General features: G+C 38.1%; 1 protein-coding gene across 1 annotated transcript; it reads left to right on the forward strand.

The window, feature by feature from the left end:
* Positions 1–204: 204 nt before the first annotated feature.
* LOC139443713 (G-protein coupled receptor GRL101-like) lies at positions 205–26,015 on the forward strand. Its single transcript, XM_071224647.1, has 23 exons — positions 205–337; positions 3,135–3,356; positions 3,601–3,702; positions 4,422–4,673; positions 10,819–11,003; positions 11,238–11,457; positions 12,422–12,841; positions 15,363–15,429; positions 15,643–15,836; positions 15,917–15,926; positions 16,511–16,630; positions 16,711–16,826; positions 18,289–18,405; positions 18,867–19,079; positions 19,259–19,589; positions 20,947–21,122; positions 21,419–21,553; positions 22,046–22,162; positions 22,578–24,134; positions 24,289–24,425; positions 25,151–25,193; positions 25,397–25,623; positions 25,827–26,015. The coding sequence occupies exons 1-23, from the start codon at positions 205–207 to the stop codon at positions 26,013–26,015; spliced, it is 5,283 nt and encodes a 1,760-aa protein (XP_071080748.1).
* The last annotated feature ends 405 nt before the right edge of the window (positions 26,016–26,420 follow it).

Consider the following 26,420-nt stretch of genomic DNA (forward strand, 5'->3'; position numbering starts at 1 on the left):
GTGTAATGCCTGTTGGTAAAACTCCTTCAGGAGATTAACTGACATAAAACATGAAGAAGATGACTTCCTTTATATTTACATCTAGGTCGGAGATATATAGGTGTCCACTCCTCACCCCTTGTTCAAGAAATCATCACTGATTTGCACTTGTATCTTCTACATGAACAGCCATCTCCAAAGGTTGCGTGCCAGGCTGTTGCCGACATGGTTGTGACAGAGGAAGTGTTCTCCTTCGTGCAGACCTCCAACAGCAGCTGGATGAGCGGGGAGGGAAGCTTCGTGGCAGAGGAGTCGGGAAACTACTTTAAGGTCACTTTCTGCTACTATGAACCATATAGTAAGTTTCCGACGATGTTCCATAAGAGGTTGGCTGCTTCACATACAGACATACAGTCACGATTCGCCCAATCATATAACACATCACCGAATGAGTACATACTGAAAATCAAATCAATAAGCAAGCAGAAAAAGGTAGCGAAATGTTTCGGTATTAAACATTTGCTAGATACGTTGATCTCCGAAGCAGTTATACTATTGTGTTTTACTCATAAGTGAAGAAAGGTTTTGTTAATTTTATCTACGTGAATACGTTTAGGATCTACTTGCATACGAAGAAAAAAGAGGTACATGTCATTACTTTGAATATACTAATTTACCTTCTTTGAGAGGCATTTAGAAGTTGGAGTACTACGTAAGGATAAGATATATGGATGAACGACTTCTTTATTACAATTAGGAGCGACGTTTCGGTGTAGGTTCTAACACTGTTACCGTTGGTGTGTTTCTTAAATGGACTTGCGTGTGTTCTTTCTGATATCGATACGATACAATACCAGACTTAAAAAATGTTGTGTACACTGTAACTGGAGTACATATATTTAGAGGTGAGATAAAATCAAATGGGGTTTAACATCACGTTAATACATTCATACATAGACTTGCATGCACGCATCTCCGTGTGCCACTTTGAGATATCATGCCACATTTTAACACGGATACCTCACTCAGACACATTCTGACACTGATCCGACCATCCTTTGTTGTATCCCCTTATTGCCGAGCGTCAGGCAGGGTAAGAACAATGTGCCATCTTTTAACGTCTTTTGTAATGACGCGGCAATGGGAATTTAGTTGTGATGAATTAACTTAAGTCATTGAATATCATTATGAGGGTGTCAATCTTCTATTCAGAAGGTGACCCTTGCATGTATCTTTACAATATTATTTACCTTGATATGTTGGATAAGTAACATTGTCACATCAGTGACAAGAATTATGTCCGATAACATTCCCTATTTTTACTTGTACCCGTGTATTTACAGGTGAAGACTTGACGTGCCTTTGCATGTGCTCGTGACCGGTGCCACCGGTGGGGCAGAATACGCCCCCCTTTATGCGAGCGCTTGGTATCGCCACTATTTTATAGTGATTCATAAACACAGGCTTCTTATGAATATGGAAAGGGTTTTCTTGCTTTTATTTCAAATTGGGTACGGAAGGTTGAAATCAAGATTACCTTTTACCAACTATACTCAACCGAAACAGAAAGGATGCACTGGTAGAATTGGAACAAGATTGTTGTGGCAACGTTGACAAGCATTTATAGACGCTATAGGCAGACACACAGCCCAGTGAACTGTATGATTTGGTCTAGTCTATGATTTCTTCACCATATATAGTGGGGTGCATGACGGCACATGGACTATTAGTGCCAAACATGAATATAATTCATTCAGCTGTAACATAGTGTATATGAATTTGATGTCATTGACCTATAATCTATTTGGAGCTAAATAAAGAACCTGCACATATTATTAACATCAGATTAAAATATAAAATGCAGCAAAGAGGGTTTGGGTGATCCTGGTACAGGCTCATGATCAGCTCAGAGCCCTTGCCCACTCTACACGTAGCCCAGACAGCGAATGGAACTTCTCCCAGGAAAATGCTGCCTAGTCAAACCCACAAGAACTTTTCGGAGTTGTATGACTCCCCAACACTGCAGGCTCTGCATTGCTCAGATTGTCAGAAGGGCTGTATTCCTGGTAGCAAACCCGGGTACTCTCCCAGTGTCAGTCAACAGATTGGGAGATACCAAACCCAAGGCGTCGAGAACAATAGGGAGTCGGGCAACTTGGTACTTAAGTGCCTACATATTTGCCATGTTGCCATTTTTCTTGAATCTTGTCAATCACATTAGTGTCAAAAGGGAGAGAAAATTCAATGATATAAATTATTTCTTTTGATTTATCAAAAAGGACAAGATCAGATTTGTTGGCCTGAATATATCTGAGGCTGTGTACGGGCCTATTCCAAAGAACTTTGTATTTATCACTTTCCATGACGCCCTCTACATATTCTGGGTCGTAAAATGGCTGTGCAAAATCACACAGTGACTTTCGAGTGGAAAGTGACTGGTCCTGAGCAGCAAACAGAAAGCCTTCTGTTTCATTTTTCATGCCAGCCGACTTCATCCAAGTGAAGGACTCTGCATGGTTGCTGATCTTCTCAACAGACTGCACATATACTCTATGCAGTCGTCGTTCAGATGGCCTCTCCTTGAAAACCTGAGTCTTAGCCGGTTTGATATGACACCTCGCTTGATTGACACACATTTCGGTACCGTCTAGCAGTACAGAACCATCAACAAAATCAACATTGACATTAAGATTATGTCCCACATCATTGGCTCGTTTAAGAAAACTGTGGAATGTCTTGTTTTCAAGACTGGAATGTCTTGAGTCTCGACATGCTTCAGACAGAGGATCATCAGACAAATAAATGTGCGCAAAAGTGCACAATACAATTCTATCTCGAAGAGACTTCATGTTAATCAAACCACGTCCTCTCATTATAATTGGTTATCATTATTATTGATGTTGATATTACTATTATGTATAATATCATGACCAATGAACTTCTAGAAAATGCAAGAAGTCAACGCCAGAGAATAACCACTCTCGAGTATCCGACGTAACAGATTCAAGCGTAAAAGCTAATTATATGAATGGATCATTGAAAATAAGTGATGATACCAGGCGTTAACGAAAAGGGAAGGGAAGGTTAACCTATCAATATAATAAGCCAATGATGCGATCATTCACACTTGATGTATTATGTTGTGATATTTTCAGAACGCCGTGAGTGTATGTACAAAGAGGACAATGGCGTGTCCTACAACGGTCGGGTCAACATAACCGCCGCAGGTCGACCTTGTCAGACATGGGACAAAAGTTCTTACCCAATGGAAGGAAGGAAAGAAGCAAATAATTTCTGTCGGCAAGCATCTGATGTGGAGTCCAGGCCATACTGTATTATCAGTGGCAGTCTGGATCATTGTGACATTCCAGTTTGTGGTAAGATGTAACTATTTTTATCCGTTCCTTGTTCTTCAAATTCCTGACCTATTAATATACAGAGAGAAAAAAATCAATCCTGTTCGATATTTCGACACATTTTGTAAGTGGATTGTCGCGGTCATCTGTTCTGTTTACTTTTGTAGTTTGTGATTGTGAACTTAATGATAAGAAAATGGGTGTGTCTCACCTGTGTTTGACATGTTACATGTAAATTGAATCAAACGAATTTTGCAATTTACAGATTCCTCTGACGACCTAGCAAACGTCATTGACAAGAAGATTTATCGTTCTCCTCCGACCCTTCCACAAAATCCAGTTGCAAACATAGTTCATCGTTGGACAGGTAAAAGAAAACTTCTCGTCGAATATGTTCTTCTTACGTTCTCTAATTTGTGCGTATATCAAATGTAAGGTTAGTAGAATTTCGACTGGCTAGTGCATTCCTTGACAGCTTTCTGTATACATATGTAATAATATTTTTTATAGGATCCTTTGTTGTTGCACGACCTTCTGTAGAACCCTGGGTACAAGTTGACTTAAATGAAGATTACGAGATAAACTCGATCACGGTCACAAGGAGTCGCGGTAAGAAGTTGTTGTACTCACATGGAAAAGTACCTGAATACAACCAGTAACCCGAAACATCATTATCATCAACATTAACATCATCGTCATCCTCTTTATCATCAACATTATCCTTACCTGAGTATGAATACATCGATGATATATCAATCTTGTCTATGTTATTTGTTGTTTGTCATTTTTTTTCATATAACCCTTATGTCCAACTAATACACAGGTAAATATTTTATATACCCGAATTACTCGTACATAACAGTTTAGGAACTACTGATTACACAGGGATGTTGAGAAATATGACAATTTTATGTTTTTACATTTTAAGCCGATCCATATGTACTACTGAGTATATTTCTATCCTTTCAAACGGGACATAAAAAGGCCAGATCATTATGTCATAGTTTTCTATACCATCCAGTGTGATCAATGTGTGAAAATAACTGACAATCAAATGCCACTTTGATATGTTCCTTCTACCTTCAGCCTGGGAACCATATCTCGCCCCTCGGCTCGTAACTTATGTCAGCAGACATCAGTGGGACTTTCTCACCTTTGGAGCCTACAATTGTGAGGGACCAGTTGACCTCGGAAGGCATTCTGTATTCCGCTTTCAGTGTCGCCGGCCATTGATTGGTTCCTTTGTCACAGTGCAAAACTACGTGCGCTATAATCCTGACTACATCCAGAATATGTTCTTACAGTTTGAAACCTCAGAAATTGTTATCAGAGGCAAAGGTACGTTTATCTGTCAGTGATCATTGTGGTTTCTGTCCAGTTATGAAGCTGCCAACTGTATTTGCGTAAATATGAGCTCTACCACAGCCGTTGCTGCATTTTAGTTTACTCAGCCCCAGGCTTATGACAGTTATAAGACTAAAACTAACAAAATACAGGCGGTATGATCGTGTCATTGAAGGTCAAGGTCACTCAATATGAACAAGGCAGATTGTGTACACGATAATTTTGGTATTTGTCATGGGAATTTGACGAGTCTATCTTTGTCAAAATATGGACAGTTTGTTTTATTCACGATGCTACAAAAGATTTTACACTGTTTCTCAATTGCCATTTGGCAAGGTCAAGTCACACGTCAAGGTCATTTTCAAGTTGAAAGACGTAGAAAGAGAACAATTCAGATTATATACACGTGTGATTTTCAGCAGACCAAGAAATGTTTATAGCCAGGGTGGCTAAAGGCATATTGCTAAGTTATGGATCAGGTGAATATAGAGAGATATTGGCCATGTCAGCTGTGACTGGTTTAGGTTACGTCAAACGTGGTCACGATACATGGTTGTATTATTTGGGGACATTCAGGAAAAGCTTGGAATGGAGGTTCTACTGTTTCTGCATCTATATTGATTTCCTTTGGGTTTAGTGTTCGTAAAAAAATTTTTTATTCGTTTTGTCCCGCAAATGTCTCCCAAGAATAATTTCAACTATGATAAAGATAATCATTGTTCACGAAATCATTGTTCAAAGCAACCGGCTGTGGAAAATCCCTTGGTGTGAGGACTGGTGATGTTAAAGATTTCCAGTTCAGTTCTTCCACTGATGCTAACGGCTACTATGGATATCATGCAAGACTAAACAGAGCCACAGGATGGTGTGCTCAGTCGGGAGATACAGATCCTTACATACAGGTACATCCTAGAAATCACATCGCAACTACGCTTCAATGATACAACTGCACGATCCAACTAACTTAATGACAACTTCTTTAAAAGCGATAGGACCTATCAAGCCAACCGTAATGCAATTGATGTAAATATGACTGAATATAAGTCATTTGACTTTTGCTGTAACAATTGTCTAATCATACAAGGATATTAATAGCATAGTTATCAAACACATAGTTATTTAAGAAAAGGAAAACTGACCTGGATCAAACACAAGGCCTCTTCGAAATGAGTGAGTGAGTTTTGTTTTACGCCGCTTTAAGCAATATTCAATCAATATCACCAGAAAATGGCTTAACACATTGTACCCATGTCGGGAATCCAATCGGGGTCTTCGGCGTGACAAACGAATGCCTTACCCGCTAGGCTGCTCCACCGCCCTTATTCAAAATGAGCGAGAGCGTTACACGGAAACAAGGTTGGTAAATGTAGTTTGAATTATCATATAATGGGTAGGTTTCTCGGCAGGATAAAGCCAACGGATAAAAACGATATCCGTTGGGGTCATATGCGGATAGAGATGCAAATATCAAAGGTCAAGTAGGACTACTTTCGCTGTTTATAAACAAACATGGCGTCGCCCTCGTCATTCGGCGATCGAGTCAGAATTAACCATCGGGAATCTGAATAAACTACAGGTATAATTGCTATCATTATAAAAAAAACCAGTCTAATATACTGAAATTCAGTGTCTATAACTGTGACGTAGCTAAGGCATTTTATAAGTTTTGGCAACTTTGGAGATTTCGAAACAATTTTGCGAGGGCACGACCCGAGGCCTAGCCAAGCGGGATCAGTAGCCATATCTGTGCTTGTAGACCTCTGCGGCTTGAAACCTTTTCCACAAATTAAAATAGTTGGATTTGGCCGAAATATGTTTGAATTGTTACCTTGTTTCGTTTTGTCGCTGTGTGTACAACTGACTACATTTCTAAACGTTATGACAGGACAGACCGACTGTCAACATCGTCTGACCGTGGCCGTGACGTCTCATAGACTAGGGTTAGAGTAGCCTCCCTTTGACAAAGGGCAGTTACTCTAGCAGACAGACCGATGAATTGCCGCGAAAGGCAATTAAAAACAACTGTTGTTTTGCGTATATGTTGCTTCGCCACTGTATAAGAAACAGATTTTAGTTGGAACTATATTGGCTACTGTCACTGTCCGACTGACACATCACTTACCCAGTGACGTAATAAATATGAATGCGCGCATTCCAGGAAAACTCGCAATGTTTCGGTAATGTTTGTGAGAGAGGGAAAGCGATTTTAAAGCACAGAATTAAAGAATGACATTATATGATAAAGAGGTTATCACGCTTGTGTGTTTGGGGACGGTAATATCCTGTATTAGGAATAAACACTATGTATTTAGCTCGCCAATATATATATTCAGGGAAATTGTCCATAAGGTATCTCGTGTTCGAAAGAGGTTTTAAGCGAACAGAAAAGAACGACCTTATTGTAATTGTATATTAGAATTGACATTGGATTGTAAAGGTTCATGACATTTCAAACAATTGGTTTTAGGTGGATCTCCTGACACCGATGATTCTGGAACAAGTTGTCATACAAGGATGGTCTGATGGGAGAAATGAGTTTCTCATAAATGCTTTTACGCTGTGGACTGGAATGAAAGATCACAACCTCAAAGCCCATTTAAATAGTATTGGCGACATCAAGGTAGTACATATCGAAATATTAACTATACTGTGTGATTTGATGTAGGCATCAGAGCCAATCAATTTTGAGACTGTAAGCTCATCTGCAGTGACTAAAGAAAACAAATAAATACACAAGATTGTCAATGACAACTGTTATGGCCAACATTACGTTATCCATTGAAATCCAATGGGATGCAAAAGCGTGCTTATAGCTTATGTTTAAGTATCACTTAGATAGCGACATTGCACTTCAGATTGGATGAATATTACTGAAGTATGCGTGTCGTCTCCTTTATCAAGAGTCACATTATTAGATCGGAAGACGGATATCTTTCTTAATAACACTACTGAAGAAATGCCACTTTAAGTTTTAAATCCTACGTCCCTGGGTACATATGCGAAAAAGTAAATGACATGTTGTCCTACGTGAATTGTATGTGTAATTCTTGTATATATATATATATATATATATATATATATATATATATACACACACACATATATATATATATATATATATATATATATATATATATATATATATATATATATATATATATATATACATACATACATACATATATATATATATATATATATATATATATATATATATATATATGTATATATATACAGGGCGTAGTAATCAAGAGTGATAACATCTCCATTTTCCCCTTGTATTTGCGACTGACAAAAAATGCGGTTTCGTCTTTGCAAAATCTTAATAATATAAACAAAAGTAATAAAACAATATTTAGGGTCACAAACATTATGTGATATATATTTAGATATGTTTATATCCAAAATCAACTTTACCCAAATTTATTTATGCGCAATACGACGAAAGAATACACGCTGGTCAAGTAACAAAAATGGCTCTCTGCAAAACGAGTTAACTGAGATGTTAACAGTTTATAACAAACGGCATGACGCGATATTCGCTCCATAAATGTACTTGAAGTCAACACTTTGTGTGCGGGCCGGACAGTTACGATAAAGGGAGACAATTTGAGGGGACGTCACTCTTGTATGACAAGAGTTCCGTCAAAGCGTTGTGTTTACTGCAATGAAATATCAAGTGTGATGTTCACTGCAATGAAAATATCACTTTTCTCAACTTTTCAATGAAGTATATAATAAAATGTTGCATTTAAGGTTTTTCATCTTAACCCGACTTATCCGTCATACGTATCTCAGAAGTTCCAACTTTCCAAACAACTCACAAAGATTGTTCGACTCCATCTGTTTCGGGACAAGCCACCTGCTTGTGTTAAGTTTGACCTAATTGGCTGTCCAAAAAGAGGTAAGCCTAGATCTTCTCCGGAAAAAAAGTTGTATATTGTGTTTATTACATAAATTGTTAAATCAATAAATCCTTGGTAACCACTTCATGCCAAATGTCAGTAAAACGGTATAGTATATTGACATTAAGTCTGTTTCTTAATCTCAAGATGACGAATGAAGTTCCAACAGCAGATACCAAGATCATGTTAGTCGGGAAATAACATCTTCCGAGCAGTTACTCCCTGGAACGGTCATGACTCGTTTATCCACTAAAGATGTTAACACGTTGGATGTCAGTGGAAATTATGGATTAACGAGGTTTCCCTTCATATTATTTCCAACAGTTATCAGTGTTACTAAAACCAGTATACGGTATTGATGGCATTAGTTACAACATGTATTTGTACACAGTGAACTTGGATCTGAAATGCCGGGAGCAGAATATCAAGCTTGGCCTACAAAGGATGCCCACGCACAGAATTTATCCGTCGGTTGAAAATATCAACCCGTATATCATAAAGAACAGGACAATGGAGACGTGTCGCCGTTATTACTCATCAAACAGAAATTATTATGTGGCTTACCAGTTTCACGAAGCGCAGTGCATCATGTTGATTGGAACCAGGTACAGCCGTCATTATCGAAACCGTTGGGAAATAGGATATGGACAAGAAACTGAATATGGACAAGATGTGTGCATGAGAGGTACATCATTACGTGAATACAACACATTTGTTTTTTATAACTTAAATAGTGTAGGTATTGTCTATTCAGTGAAGTACACTACAATAGCCCTTTAAGAATATAAAACTTCTCGATCATCGACCGAAACGAACTCCATCAGGCAAAATAGTGGGGGAAATTATATGAATGGAGCACTAAAAATCAGTGATGACACCAGGTGTTCGCGAAAGGGAAAACATGTCCAACCCTGGCGGTAGCATCCGCAACTCACACAATTTGCATAAAAAAGTAAGTGTATGTTACCTGACGCCGCACAGCAGCACTCCTGATATGCGACGGCATCCAGCAAATAAACCAGACAATCAAGTGGTCGAGACATGATAGACTATTTACTGATATTGTTGAAACCAAAAATTGCTGCTATCCCACCAGAATAATCGACTTCACAGTTGGGTCAAAGGTGATACTTCACAATTTCGGTGGAATGGCTTCCCTTTTACTTTTGGTTAACAAACGTTCAGAAAACTTACGCATGAAAATGTGTCGTGTGATGACTGGCTTTGTCGCGTTAATTCGGTGGGCAGATGCACGTCCCTTAAACGTGCCATAAACCTGTCATAATTGGTTCGAATCCACAACTCGGCTGTTTATCTTCCTCGGTGTAACAGTACCATGGTCGTGGTAAACGTCGACCTGTCGAGTATCGTTGAGGTAAAAGACCTGCATCACTTCGGGCTCTCCCTCATTAAACTGACACAAGATACAACTGAAAGACTGTTCAAAGTAGCGTTAAACTCTCTCACTCTCACTTGAATATACAGGTATGGTGTTTGAGTGCCATTTTGAGTGCAGTTTGAGTGTGATTCAAGGGGAATAAACTAGGTGTCTATTCAAGATATGTTTCTGTTCACTATGAAGAGTTGATATATACTACTCAAAAGAAGTTAAGGATCACCTGATTCTTTCATATTACTATAGTCAATCTCTCATGTCTCTCAGATTAACTTTACCATTATGAAAGATTCGGGTGATCCTTAACTTCTTTTTGAGTAGTATATATCAACTACAGAAATAGAGCAACATCTTAGTTGATACTATTTGTGTTCAACATCACCAGTGCAAACAGATGTTTAGCAACATAAAGCCGTATTTTTCTGAGATTGTATTATACATAATATTCAATCATCATTTACATTTAAATGGTATATGATTTATTCATTGTGGAAGTGAAGGGTCTAGATGCAAATTCAATAAACACATTGAGCAATGAATTATTCATCCTACTGAATTAAACTCCGAAAACATCTCCGAAAACATGACCAATAATCACTTGAATCTTTGTCGAGGTTTTCAAATCTTATTTGAATGCAAAAAACTATTTTCATGGTGCTATGTTGAATGATAAATGTTTAAAATGACGCTTTTGCTGTTCGCCAAGACAGCGTGTTTGCATTGGTTTACTTATATGATATACCCTGAAGTCTGAATCTTGTATAATACTTTTGTTAAATTTAGGAACAAGGCAAACGTTATAAGCTAATGACGTATGACATGCCCTTTCTTACTTCAGATACCTCTATAGATGTATATACATGTGGTGGCATCATCAAGCACACTGGCGAGATTACTTCCCGTTCGTACCCATTCTACTATGGAGAGAACATTAACTGTACATGGATTGTGAGACTTGAGGAAGGAACCTTTGTCAGACTTGACCTTGTAGATGTAGATCTGGCTTCAAAGGAAGAACACTATGTGAGACTGTGATAATCTGTTTTTAAGTATACATGAAGGGAAAGTCCAGGATGTGTGTCATCCTTTAAAGAAATAATAGCTATGCAACTGGTAATTAATCTTTCAGCATCTGAGTTTATTGTTTATTGTACTTTAAAATCAATAGCATCTTCAAATATCTCACATATGTATTGCTTCAATAAATATCCGAATTTGTCGCATCATTGTAATGATTAATTGTGTCTACTTATACAGGAAACATCCGCATATTTTGACTGCGAGGACACGCTGACAATTTACGATCGGCACAGAAGTGGCAACCATATCATTGCTTTAATGAAAGGTCATTTATTTGAAACCCTTGAGGAACCACGCTATCTGTCCTCTTCGAACGAGGTCGAGATCAACTTGATAGCTTGTCCCCGAATAAAAGAAACACATGCTCGAGGTTTTACCATCAAAGTGGATGCAACAGGTAAAGTTTTCTAAATGTTGAGAGAGGCCAACCCAGATGTCTATGTAGAGAAGCTGTTAACCCGTCACATAATATGTATGTATATGTTTAGTTTTTGTTGCACCGAAAACGTGCTCGTGGGTTTTACCAAAGTAGTAAGCGTCCGTGACCTGCCACAACAAGCTGAAACGTCATGATATACCTGGAATACTGCTCAAAGCAGCGTTAGACACAAATCACCCAGTATTGTCATGATTGGTGCCTGTTAAACATCTTTTATAGAACCACCTACATTTGGGATGAACATTTGATACATGTCGGTATTCTTGAGAGCTTGGGATACAAATGATGTTAAATATCTTCTCAGAAACCAGATATAAAAGGAAATGAAAGAGCTTGAAATGCAGAATACATAAAATTTTAATATTCCTCCAACACACAAGTGGTGAACAGTAGGCTTTAATGATTTTTATGCTAAATGTGGGAGGTTAACTCACCTTATTGAAAGTCAAGACCATTGATTTTCTCCAAGGTCATATCCACAGATAACATTGCACAAATGAAGTTGAATCTTTACATGGTTGTCTTAACAATATGCTCAAGAGCTTCGAATCCGATTTTCAATATGACTCCTTAAGAAGAAATATTGCAAAAGGTACATATGGCCATTACTCGGCCATTTGGTTCTGCAGCCATATTAACAAACACAAATGTGTCTGTTATACAAACCATATTTTAGACCGTGTGAGTTTGCTAGATTTTTTATTTGATGACTTCATATTTGTATTCGTCAGTCGGCAGAAACTATGTGTAACATGCGTTCGGGTCTGTGTCTGTTGTTCTCATTGTTGACTTCATATCAAGGTGAGCTACAGTTCCGTAACACTATTTTCATGTTTTAAAATTGGATTCAACAGTTCGTGAAGTTCATTTCTAGAGTAGGTCTGCAATGCCATTGACTTTTTACGTCTTCTTGAAATTTTAGACTGCGGTGGTTGTGGCCAGGGTGAGTCCAGCTGCTCCAGACAGGCCGTGTGTTCTCACCAGTGTGGCTACATCTCCAGTGCTGCCTTCCCCAATTTTTACCCGGTCTCGGCCAGTTGCCATTGGAGAATACAGGGTCAGATTGGGCAGTATGTCACTGTGAAATTTAATATGATTGATGTCATAGCTGATGGAGAATGTGAGGGAGACCATGTCAGCCTCTATGACCTTGACCTTGCAAGAAAGAAAACATTGATGGGGAAGTTTTGTAAACATAGAAGACCGATTGGAGAAATACAGAGTAGTTGGGAGATGATGGATGTGGAGTTTTATTCTGACTTTGACACTGCTGGAACAGGGTTCTTACTGAAGTATACACTGCAAACGATTGAACTCAGTGCTAGTTTCCTGAATGTGTCAGGTACATATACACGTTATCAAAAATATGTTTTCCAAATGTCTCTCTATTTCTCACTGTCTCCGGCAGACAATATAAGCATCATTTGTGAAACCATTATACAATGTTGTCACCATTGATGCACATACGGTGCTGACTAATAACACTCTTTTTTTAAAAGTTGCTTGTTTCATGTGCCTATTTAGATCCAAGCATGTATTTTACAGGTGTATGTCACGAGAACTGGAGCACTGTCTCTATTTGCCAAACTCACTAAATAATATTTGGTCTTCATTTTTTTAAACCAATATATAAAATAATGTGGGCATCGTTGTTTAGAATAACGTGCAGCCTGACAACATGTTTGTCAGTAAAGTTGCTTGTTTTGTATGCCTATTTAGATCGAGTTATGTATTTATAGGTCATTGTAACGAGAATTGGTATGAGCACAGGCACAGCTGCTACAGCTTTATCACAAGTGATGAAGGACTCACCTGGATAGATGCTGAGAAACGCTGCATTTACGCTGGGGGACATCTTGTCAGCATAAGCGACCATGATGAGACGAAGTTTCTCCATTCCACAATTCTTAATAACAACCTTTTCGCTGAGCAAGAAACATACATAGGTAAAATAATTTATTGATATAGCAAGCATTACTTACACATCGATTTAGGAGCAAAGATGGGTTCTTGAAGATTTACAGTGTGGCCGTATGTATAATAAATCATTAGTAAAAGAATAGTAGCTCACAATCTGGTTTCTGTCATGTTTTTAAATAAAATCAGCTTTTTCTTTTGAATATTTGTAACCGTGGTACCAATGACACAATGTCAATGATCGCTTAAGATCAATGGTATGGTATTGTCTATACGTTGCAAGATTGGGACCAGGCCCTATAAAATATGTTTTCGTATCACGACCATCACAACCATGGTATACAGTATATGTTTATTATTGGGTAACTCCTGGTAGTTTCAGGTTGGTCGCAATGGCATGATATGCTAATATCATCAAGTAATATGCAGTCAGTCACAACTGTTCTATACAAGTACTGCCATGCCAATATGAGGAGGGTATGATAGTAAATAAAAACAACAAAACCCTTTCCATATTCGTAAGAAATCTCTGCCAAAACCACGGACCAGTGCTATCAACTTTTGATTTGATTCTAAAACTGGAAGACATGTCCATTCCTCCTTTGATTCTAAAAACTAAAGTGACAAAACCCTTTCCATAATCATCAAAAATCCCAACCAAAAGTATAGATGATTTCAACTATATCATGAATATGTGTTTCTGAATCACAATCAAATAGCGATGATACCTGGGGTTCGTGAAAAGGTGAGCGTATCCTGCCCCATCGATGGCACAGTCACAAACACATGCAAAGGAAAGTCAATTGTTCACCTGAAGAAACGCGGGAACATATGGTACAAGTCGTATATGGGAGGTTTATCGGACATCGTTCTTGTCACTGATGCGTCAAGTATTGAAATGTCCTCCACATTTTCAAAACTTTACTGATCATTGAATGTTATAGCAATGATCAAACATCTTCCGAGCAAGAGTCATTGAAATCTTGATAGAAAGAGCATGCTCTAGTGTACCTAAAAAGTACTGAAATGTAGACACCAAGAGCTGGAGCTACAGGAATATTGCTCGATAACGCCCTTGAGTTTTTGAGAATCTACATGGTATTTATTCCACTTGTCGCAAATATTTTCTGTGAATATAAAGAATGTTCTTGACTGTATTAAGCATTGTGGTTAGTCGTTGAGACGGGGATTTGGTGGTCCATTTGTTCGACCCAGCGCTATTTCATCTTTGTACGGATCTGTATGGAGCTTTGCAATCCAGTACAAATGAGGAATGGACATGCCTTCAGGTTGTGGATTCAAACCATAAGTTGACAGTACTGATGCATACTTTTGGCATATTTCTTTCTCATTTAAAATATTGGCCTTATATGCGACATGATATGAGATGTAACTTACACTAAAGTTCTTTGATCAAATATTTAATGCAGTGATACTTACATATAATGGTTATGTTATTTGATGCCTTGTAAATGGGAACAACTACAAACTTAACATGTTGGGCAGCCAGACTTTGGATAACTGGCTGGGACAGAATTGGTTTATTCCAATTCTGTTTCCTCTTTCTAAGTTTTTGCATTCTACGAATGACAATATCAAACAATGACTTAACCCACTCTGAAAGACTTTCAATAGTTTCCTCTTCTCTTTTGGTCCATGGATTGGCATATGCTTCGACAGCATCCTAATAATTTTAAAGTTGTGATCTCAATTGGTAGGAGGCTGTTTACGATATTTTAGTCCATATTTGAATGACTGACGAAGGTTTTGGCAGCCACAGGTAGTCCACACTGCGCAACACTTTCCTAAAATTGAAGAACCTGGATGAAATGGTGTCAAAATGTTCGGGGTTCCTGAAATTTGAAATAGTGATGCCCTTTGGGGGAAAGTGATACAAGCATATTATCTGTTATATATCTGTAAGTATTTCGCTTTATTTTGTCCAGGGCTACAAAAAAAGAGTCAGGGTCCTTACATGTGGACGGATGGAAAACCATTGTCGCGGATTGAATGGTAATGCACCTCTGTAAAACAGTGTAATAACGAAATAAAAAAAAGTACAAAATCAATTTCAAAACATCGTTAAACCTAGCAACTAGACAACTAGTCTCAACTTATCAATTTCATGAACTGTATTGCATTCACAAAGGACATTTCCATAGATTTTTTGTCCCCCTTACGAACCATCTGATAAACAAATGTTGATATTAAACTATACATTTGCAGGTATGCTGGGGATTCTGATGGAGCATCCCAACCCGACGGGTTTGAGAGAGAGGCATGCACAATGATGGTCATCTCAAGCATCAGATCCACCACTAACTGGCACGATGTTGCCTGTGCTTTTGACAAAATCTCACAGTTCATCTGTGAGACGTCAAACAGAATATTGGTTGCTCCAGGTTCTATTTTTTGTCTCAGTATATAATACATGTTATCGAAGTATAATATATGTGTAAGGTAATGATTTTATTTCTTTGATATGCGACACCTCGCCTAGATACATATGTGTATTAGTCACTCGATTTAGATGGATTTTTTATGTGCAAGAAACATTTAGACAGTTTGATATAATCTTACAGTACAATGTCTTTGGTGCAGAAACATTCGATTGATGATCCCAGTATCGGTGTCTCCATGGAATTCTTATATAATTCAAATAATATTTTCAAAATGTCGTTTTCAACTAATACTTCAACGCTACTTTTATTAAGTTAAATTTGATATAGTGTAAATATCGTGTACTCACAATAAACTAACATGCGATGTACACTGACCCAAAAAGTCAGGGATCATGATTTTTTAAATAACAATCCCTAATTCTTTTGTTCAGTATGTATGCATTTTGTATCTTTACGTTTGTTCTAATAACAATATGAATTGTTATTTTGTCCATGATGATACTTTTCTTTGTGAAATTTGATAGCGTGGAAGTATGTGAATATGCCGACAATTTTTTGCATGTACATGAACGCTGTTTATTTATGATAATTCAAAAATGTATCTAGTATGTTGCAAATATAAAACAATTCACTTTCTTTGATCATGTTTCACGCATATTAATATTTGCAGAGAACAACATTCCTGTCGGCAGTGATAGTGATGCAAAGACCGGCTATTATTTTCCATGTGCCAACGGCGAGTACATATCGAGACTGTACACGTGTGACGGAAGTATGGATTGCACTGACGGGAGCGATGAAGATGACTGTTCTACAGGTAGGCTGATGTTGATAGTGTTCATTTACATATTAGACTTGAAGGGGAACAATAATGCTTTGATTGCATTTGTGTTTCTGACCCCTGTCCACGTGGCATGTTCACCTGCACTGATGGGGGATGTGTTGACTTCGCCTTCTACTGTGACTACAAGGAACATTGCAAGGACGGATCAGATGAAACAAATTGTGGTAAAAAAAGCGAAGATGGCATATAATTACGCCAGGACAGCCTTATTGAAAACAAAATGCATGCTCATTCTTCATTTAGCGATTGACTTTTGATTGTTTTCAGTTCTTTGAGGTATGAATGGAAAAACCGATGTGCAAACTGTAAGACTCTGCGTTTGCACATCGGGTTTTCGATTCATACCTCATTGAACCGAAAACAATCTACAGTCAAACCTTATAATTAAATTGGACAACGAAAACATGTACAATAGTTTAACCAAACAGAATATTACGCGATTGATAAACATTCCAGGTGTAGGAATATATAATGTGACGTGGCATGATTCAGGTGATTGTTTATTTTATGCACATAACGCCCACAAAGTCAGTAGCCAATCAACGGAGAGTAGGATCAAAACTGAGTTCAAGGACCTGTCAATCAAGGCAAGAGGCGAGACGAACTGCAACAGTCAGGCCGTAACGAACGGGAACAAATATATCCTTGAGAAGGCGCCTGTTTCAAATGACATGGTCAGTTACCGCCAGATTCAAACATTAGTTCCATGAGAGCAGGAAGACAGTTGGAAAAAATGCGGATTAGAAATGAAAACCAAAGAAATATGTGGAACACGGGCAAGCGAGCCTATACGTTTGCTGTTTCATTCCTTTTCGGCCTTTCTGTGTCAAAGGATGGTTTGGATAATTCCCTTGACGGTAGACGTAATATTGGGATTCTCCGACATTCCGCAGTATTAAGAGTAGTCCGCATCGGCGGGCGTGGCATACTTTTTTACATTCATTGGAAAATTAATGCAATGACACGTGACCAATTCAGCTAATCAGAATGCAGTAATTACAATGAAATTCAATTATTGAGTGTTGATCAAAATGTAATGACTTTGTTATATGTCCGGACTCAACATAATTTTTACAACCTTTTAAATTGTGACCTATATTTGACGTCGACTTTTGCATTTGTACCATGGTTTCAAATTCTTTCAAACTGCACATGTTGGCAGTTTTTAACTTCTCGTCCTCAGAAACCACTGAACTGAAGATGAAACTTCATTAAGAGTTTCATTATGGCAGAAGCTACTTTGTAAAACCTGTCTATGGTCATTATAAAATTACTCAGCCATTTATGCTAACAAATGTAATACATTTAGCGTATATTTAGTATGTAGTGGACTCAACACATGTTCCGTTTTTCACAATACATTATATAGCATGTTATAAATCATCCGAAAAAGCAGTTTTGTCTCTGTAAACATATTCTCCTCAGGACTTCTGTAGAAACTATATATATAAGTTTTTGTTTACCTTTAAACCATTGACTGCATATCGAGGATAACTACAGTGACAAGGCACTATTCTTACCACTTCTTGATAAAACAGGCCATGCTTTTGTGTGTATACGTTAATGCATGCAGCTTGGACTCATAAATGTATGAATTACATGTGTACAAATGTTATCTGTTATTAGTGTCCCGTGAATGTTCCTCTGACCAGTGGCGCTGCAGCAGTGGACAGTGTGTGTCAGCTGACCAGAGGTGTGACCTCCTGCAGGACTGTGTTGACGGATCAGATGAAGCGCATTGTAGTAAGAAAATCACATTTCTGAATTCAAATATGGCCATAGGATGTAGACATTTTGTCTTTTGTTCCATTGAAATAACAGTAGTATCTGAACATTCATTTTGGGTATGTGTGTTTCTAGGAATAATAGATGCTAAAATTTCATCGCAAATGGTTTACATTGATTAGCCAAACATGTAATTATGATACATTACTGACATCGACGCCACTATCAAACTTTAGACAATTGCTCCAAATGTCAGGTATAAAAACATTTATCAATTTCAAATTGTCACAAATTGACATCTGTTTTTTATGTGTGCATTTGCTTATATTCCTTTGGCTCAGTATCGTTTACAAATATCAGGTCAGAGCTACATTTCAATGAGTGTAGATGCAAATCATGCATGTAATGCAGGTATAATGCTCTTGAATTAGGACAAATTTGACCTGCAAATATATGAAGATTTATATTTGCTGTCACAGAGGCAGCATGTCGGGAGCCTTTCTTCCAGTGCTATGACGGACGGTGCTTGCCCCCAGCCAGGGTGTGTGACGGGTTTGTGGACTGTGTGGGACAGTACAGGGAAGACGAGGATACTCAGTGTACCACAAACAGTCAGCCGTCTTGTAGGGCGTGGTATGCCCTTGGGTCCAGGGAGAATGGCGAATATAGTATTGCGATTGAGGACAGTATGGGTCATTTGCATGTGTTCTTATGGAATTTTATTAAGTAGCATTATCAATTTATTAAATGAGTTACTTCATAAATGATTAAAATACCAAGACAATGTTTACTTGCTGTTGATTATAACCATCTAGATGTGTTTAATACTATCAATTGACTTTAAGATTTATGTTAAACAACATTCTTCCAGAGACGTACTCGGTGGAGTGTAAATTCGACATGAGCGAAGGAATGATAACAACACTCATCCATCATGACTTGGAGGACTGGACAGTGACAAAGGAACCAGGGTATCTTAAGGACTTTTATTATGATGTCCCGAATAATGTCATCAAATACATCAAGTCGGCGTCCCTCGCATGTCGGCAACGCGTTCACTTTGACTGTCTACAGGCGTATTACTTCTATAGGGGCCGCTCAAACTGGAAGGACATAAGTGGAAGACGAAACTACTTTTACGATGACCCAAACAGTAACTGTAGCTGCATTTTGAGGGACGCCTGCAATGTCAACAATACAAAGTAGGTTATCTTTGTAATAGTGATGACCTATAAACAAGAATGAACTTTGTTTGCATAATGTTTCTTCTTTTCCAATATCGACAGTAAATGGGTGACATTGGTTCACAACAGCCCTATTCATTTTTTATCACCTCAAACTGGTATAATTTATACCAAGAACCTGATATATTATGTACGTCTACATGTTCTACTTTCTTTGGGCTCTTCAGTGCCATAGAACCCGTCGTTCGTCACGTCTTTATTGAATGTTCCACATTTTGCGTATGGATTATGACTGACAATATCTGTAAAAACCGTCCCAAAATCTCATTACAAGGCCAAAATGAGACTGTTTTCTGGAAGAACTGCTGAAAAATGATGAGACAACTTTTCTTCCAGTCTTTCTTATATGCAGTGCTATCCAGTGTTCGAACATGTAGTTTAGTTTAAAATTCGAACAATCTGTTCCGTCAACAATTCAAACATTTTTTCAAAGCCTTATCTCAACTTTGCCTACCCTAGAATATGTTAGTGAAGTAAGTTTTCCCCTTTTGTTCTAACTTTTTGACCAGTCAGGTCAAGGATCAAGGTGATAGATAGCCAGGAGAGTATTTAAGAAGCATTTATTGTATGTCAATCAACCTTTGCATGGACACCGGTCCCGCTGCCATCTAAACAGGTATTGAGTGATTATAAGTTGACTGGCACAGAGAAAGTCATTCAAGTAAAGTTTGTGTGTCATTTTCACTGAAAAGCATTTTTCTGATATTTATTCTATGTGAAGCTACTTTTTTGGAGTTTAGTTCTTTGATGGGCTTCACAGTTATTTTTTTCAAGTGGAATAATATGAAAAATTTGGAAATTAACTAAATAAAAAAATCTTCACAGATGGCATTAATGTCAATGTAATCGTTGACATCGATTGACTGCATACCCATCAGTATGCACAAGTCACGTTTTGATTGTCGCATGAACAGTCTAGAATTGGTCTGAGACTGGTTTTGGGACAATGGCATAAATATTTGATCAATTTGGCCACTTTGTTTCATCTACCAGTCCGGTTAAACGGCAAGTGGGGTTAAATTGTCAAACACATTAATTTGAGTCTTATATTAGATAACCTTCCTTGTTATAACTGGGGGAAACATTGATGGGTGTGGACCACATTGAATTTGTCTCCAGGGGATTCTGACATCATGTGTTCATAACACATATTGCTAGTTAAGTTAAAATACTAGTTATGATTCATAAAATTATACTCGTCACTATATGGCTGAAATATTGCCGATGTGACGTTAAATTTTAACTCACTCACTCACTCATAAAATTATGCAAGACATAGACTTATATATTACCCTACAAATTACATGTTTAACAGATGCGCATGTGACAATACGAGAGACGATTTAACCAGAGCAGATGACAACACATGGGGGTCTGACAGTGGATACATTGACGACATGGATAGCTTGCCCATAACACAGCTATGGATGAGAGCGCAGCTAAGATTAAGCCGAGTTAGACACCATGTTGGGCCTCTCATTTGCGAAGAGCGTAAGTGACCAAAATGTTAAGATTGTGATACGGTCTGTTGTGGCATAAGAGATTCGATCTGCAGCACAGCAACAGAATAACATCCAAATTGCGTGGGACCAATTCTTGCCCGGAAATCCCATGGGGGTCCATAAAGATTTAATAGAGAATTATTCTGGTCACTGATTACGCCATAAACATAACAAGCAAAGTCGACAAAGCATGAATACGTGTAAATCCAAAAGCGATTTCTTTGATAATGTATTTGAAAATTCCCCTGTTTTACAGAAGTTTCGAATACATGTTTTGTATTGCAGCATCACGAACTCACACAAGTTCCCTCATGTGTAAGAGCGGCGTGGTCGTTGACGTTTCTCACAGATGCATCTTGGATTACGACATCTATCAGCAATACACAGGATGTCGTGACCTCACACATATACAGGATTGTGGTTGGCATGCGTAGTCGATAAACATTTTATTTTGGACATTTTAAGAATTTATCAATACATATTACACCATGTAATGCCTAGAAGACAAGTAAGATCATTATTATGCTAAACTGTAATGAGATGTCAAATATACATGACCTATCCTTCAAGTTAGATATCCGTTCTGCATCATTGATGTGGTATACATACTTATAATACACAGTGAGAAGATAACAACTGTGTGACAATGATAACATGTTTTTCCACATCAGGATATTTTTCAGTGCTCGTAGTATATATCCTATTTTTTCTTCTTTTCCCCAGCTGACGTGTGGAATTAATTTCCCTAGGTTATACGTTTCGTTATTCATCGCCGGTTTGCACTCCTCTTCAGAAAGACTCCTGTCAAATTAACGAATTCTAATCACATACCAGTAAATACAGTACATTTACTTCAGTATTTAACAGATTTATTAAATGTTTGTTTGTAAATGTATATTCCCATTGCACCAGAGACGCACGAGTGCCCAGTAGATCACATCAAGTGTCCGTCCAGCTATTGCATCCCCATCAGGTTGGCCTGTGATGGACACCCAGACTGTGCTGACGGCATGGACGAAAGAGGATGTAGTAGGTTTAAGTAACACGATTTTGAGAATTTTTTCCTTGTTTCCTATGATGGATAGAGTTATCAAATGTGGTACATTTTCAAATAATAATAGACATTTTCAGTTCAATTTCTCTTTGAAAGAATCACTATATAATCATAGTTGGATTCATTCGCTAATTCTCCATATAAAGGCTCATAGAGCTTAGTGCCTTGCTGTGATGATCCCCACAATTTGTGATCCGTGCATAATATATAAGGAACAATCTAAAGATGGTGGGTAATTGGTGAATACGAAGGAACAGTGCATATTATTTTACAAATTGTAATAGTATTTTTTGTAAACATCCAGAACCTTAAATTATCGTATAAAATAGAATCTTCACTTCTTGTTTACACTTTAACGCGGAGCGTCATGCCTCTTGTATTATTTTCCAGCTAATATCACCTGTCCTGGTAGATTCCGTTGTCATGGTAACATGGTGTGTATTCCATGGCAGCAGATGTGTGATACAATCCGACATTGTCCTGAAGGAGATGATGAATATTTCTGTGACACCAGCTGCCCAGATGAGTGTCTGTGTGAGGGTGCATATATCACTTGTGCTGGGTTCTACCTCGACATGATTCGACATCTACCCAAATATACAAGAGTTCTCAAGTTAAGGGGAAGTTTTAATAAAACATTGAAGAATGATACTTTCCGCCATATGGAAAACTTAGCACTCCTGGACCTTTCCAACCTTGGAGTCCATGTGATTGAAGAAAACTCTCTAAGTGGACTGAAAAACTTGTTGCATTTGGACCTCAGTATGAACTCCATCAGCATGTTACCTGAAGGGTTATTTCAGAGTATGGGAAATCTTATGTCATTATTACTCAATGGAAATGGAACGCTCAAACTGACTGTGGCATCATTTGATGGACTAACAAGCCTCCCTTCACTCGACCTTTCTGGTATTGCTCTTAGGACATTGAAGAGGGACATGTTTCAGGGGTTATCCAGTCTTCTGAATTTGAACCTTTCTGACAGTAAGATCACAACAATAGAAGATAAGAGTTTCAATGGAGTCAGTAAACTGCACACACTTGATCTGACACACAATTTTATCACAGATTTCACCGGAGATCTATTCTACGGCTTAGAAAAGCTCAGCTACCTGTACAGTGATAAGTATGTCTTCTGTTGCTTCAAACCACCGAGTGTCCCAAATGAACAATGTCTACCTGCGGCTGACGAGTTTTCTTCTTGCTCAGACCTAATGAGGAATGGAGTTCTTAGAATTTGCATGTGGGTTCTGGGCTTTTCAGCTCTACTTGGCAACTTCCTGTCACTTATTTGTCGATGCATTTACGATAGGCAGAGTTTTAAACGCAGCAATGATTTTTTTGTTGCCAACCTCGCCATCTCTGACTTAGTAATGGGTATATATATGATCATCATAGCAAGTGCTGACGTCATCTACAGAGGAGTGTACAGCTGGAATGATGAGGCGTGGAGAAACAGCTGGGTTTGTCAGCTGGCAGGTCTCCTAGCATCCCTGTCAAGTGAGACATCAGTTATGTTCCTCTGCATAATCACCTTGGAGAGAGTCCTTGTTGTCAAATTTCCATTGAGAGACCATGACGTCTTTAAGAAACGTTCGAAGTTCATCAGCATTTTAGTCTGGATTGTGAGTTTCCTGATGGCAGGGGTTCCCCTTTTGCCCATCAGTTACTTTTCCAAATCTTTCTATTCTCGATCAGGAGTCTGTCTCGCTCTACCACTCACCGGGAACAGGCCTCCGGGATGGGAGTATTCCACCGCCATCTTTGTCATTTGGAACTTCATCTGTTTTGTCTTCATCGCTATGGGTCAGGCTATCATCTACCAGGCAGTGAGGGCCAGTCAGAAGCTAAGGAAGAGGCAGACAACCAACGACATGACCATTGCTAGGAAGCTCTCCTTCATAGTTCTGACAGACTTTGTGTGCTGGTTCCCCATCTGTGTCATGGGTAAGTTATAACACTTCCCTAAAAATAATATAATATTCCCTAAAAATTCCATCATTGTTGCTGTCGCACATGACAGGAGAATTGCCATCTCGACTAAACATGTACTTCAAGGACGATAAGACGGGTTTATAAAATCAAATTATTCTTGCAACAGGTCTGATTGCTCTACAGGGTTACGTGATCAACTCTGAAGTGTACGCTTGGGTTGCAGTGTTTGTTCTACCGATCAACTCCGCCCTCAACCCTATCATCTACACCCTTTCAGCAGTTGACACAATGAGAAAACGGAAGGTAGCAATAATGTCTATTGCGTGTATGCCAAACATTTCTGTACCAAAATACTATATAATCCCACATGAATCCAAAATTATGATCATAATATTACATGCCTTTTTACAACCGTCCTTAAAAATACAATGGATTCCCATGTACCCCGTTGCCTTCTATCATGTTCTTTTTCCCTGAACAAATAAGTGCAATTGTGAATAATACAGTTGTACGATCTCAGTATGCAACCCTACCTTAAACACCCATGATATCCTTTTTGTGTCTTAAGTGCCCGTTGTCCTTTTGCAATAATCCTACTTTCTCTTGTTGTGTCCAAGAATCCATTATTTAACTGCTTCATGTAATGTGAGTTTAATTCCTTGGTATATACGGAATATTATGAGAATTGAAAAATGTCAATCGTATGTATTATGAACACACTGCTTTCATATATTTTCGATTTACGTTAAAGAAATCATGAATGACGTATTATAAAAGTCTGACAGTTTTGAGATCAACACTTCTTGATGTACGAGTGTACACGAGTGCACCTTCAATTCCATTAGGATGTAGGTAAAGTGTGGGCCGTCAAACTCTTACTGAGTTCGTTCACCCTTTTACTCCTGCTGCTTGAATAATTTGAGTGTGGTTATTTTATAGTTTAATTATTTATTGGTTCGCAGTGGTAAAACACTATACCAAAAGAACATATCTGTTATGTTAGAATATTTACGTCCATGTCTTTTCAGCTAAACAAAGCAAACACAACTTTGATTACTACCAGATCAACAGGTATGTGTTACAGGTTGTGATCAGTGAGCTCCAATGCCAAGGTGTTTTCATATTTTATCGTAGCCATGAAGTAAACTAATGATCAAAATTATAATGTGTAAACGAGGAGATTTTACTTTTGCTATTTTGAGTTCTTTCTTTCATATGTACCTTGCAACTTTTACACGGTACAATAACTTCTTTATATGTGTGTGCTTTTACAGTCACGACTAAGTCTTCTGTCCCTCATCTCCTGAAGAAAGAACTCCTATTGCAGAGCCAGCCCCCAAATTCGGTCTGTCTGTCCTCTTACATTGGTTCACTGACGTCAGCCAGAAATATGCTAATCATTGCTCAGCAGCTAGCCAGATCTGTGGACCTCCTTCACTCCAATGGACTAGTCAATGGTTTGGTAGAGACGGACAATGTATGCATTGTCTTTGATGAAGGGGTATGTTTGTCAATACTGCTATTTTATCCATAAATGTGGCTGCCGCATGATTCATTTGCGTGTTGACTAAACCATGTTACTATTTTGTTTCATGTCCCCATGTATATTACGGAGCTGTTGGGTAACAAGTGCTCCTTTATGACGCAGACAGTATATAAGTTAATTCACATTTGTTTTCATATTCATACTAATAATTTTTTCAGATTGTCAGAAAAGTGACTGCACCATGTATTCCCATTGCCACGGAAATGCAGGAAGATTACAGAAGGGATATCCCAGACTTTGGTCATCTTGTGTCCACGATGTTGAAAGCGTATACAGTTGCTAAGAAACAACATCTGAGGCTTCGCTCGTCTTGTCTCCAAGATGTTGAAAGCTTATACAATTGCTAAGAAACAATACCTGATAAAAGTGGTCAAATTCTGACAAATCACATTGTTTCAATGGAACAATGTTATATAACTCACCTTCCCACAGTTCTCCACGACTGGATCTGATGCTACAGGCTATTTGTCCATAAGGTAGAATTGCTTAAATAAAATCTGCAACATACCCAATATTGTTGAGTTTTCTTCTTTTTCTAAATAATATGATCAGAAAAACATATATAACATGATGTGGATAAGTTGTGGAAATGATACGTTATAACATAACGTTGCGTTCCATGGTGACAACGTTGCATAACAACCACTAGTATATATGATTATATTTATGTTTCTAAACAAGGGGCTATTGAAAGATCATAAATCACATTTGAAATACAATCTTAGGATTCAAATTATACTTTTTCAAACCTA

This window comes from Haliotis cracherodii, unplaced genomic scaffold, assembly GCF_022045235.1.
Source record: "Haliotis cracherodii isolate W230 unplaced genomic scaffold, xgHalCrac1.p SCAF_5, whole genome shotgun sequence".
In the NCBI taxonomy this organism is placed as follows: domain Eukaryota; kingdom Metazoa; phylum Mollusca; class Gastropoda; order Lepetellida; family Haliotidae; genus Haliotis; species Haliotis cracherodii.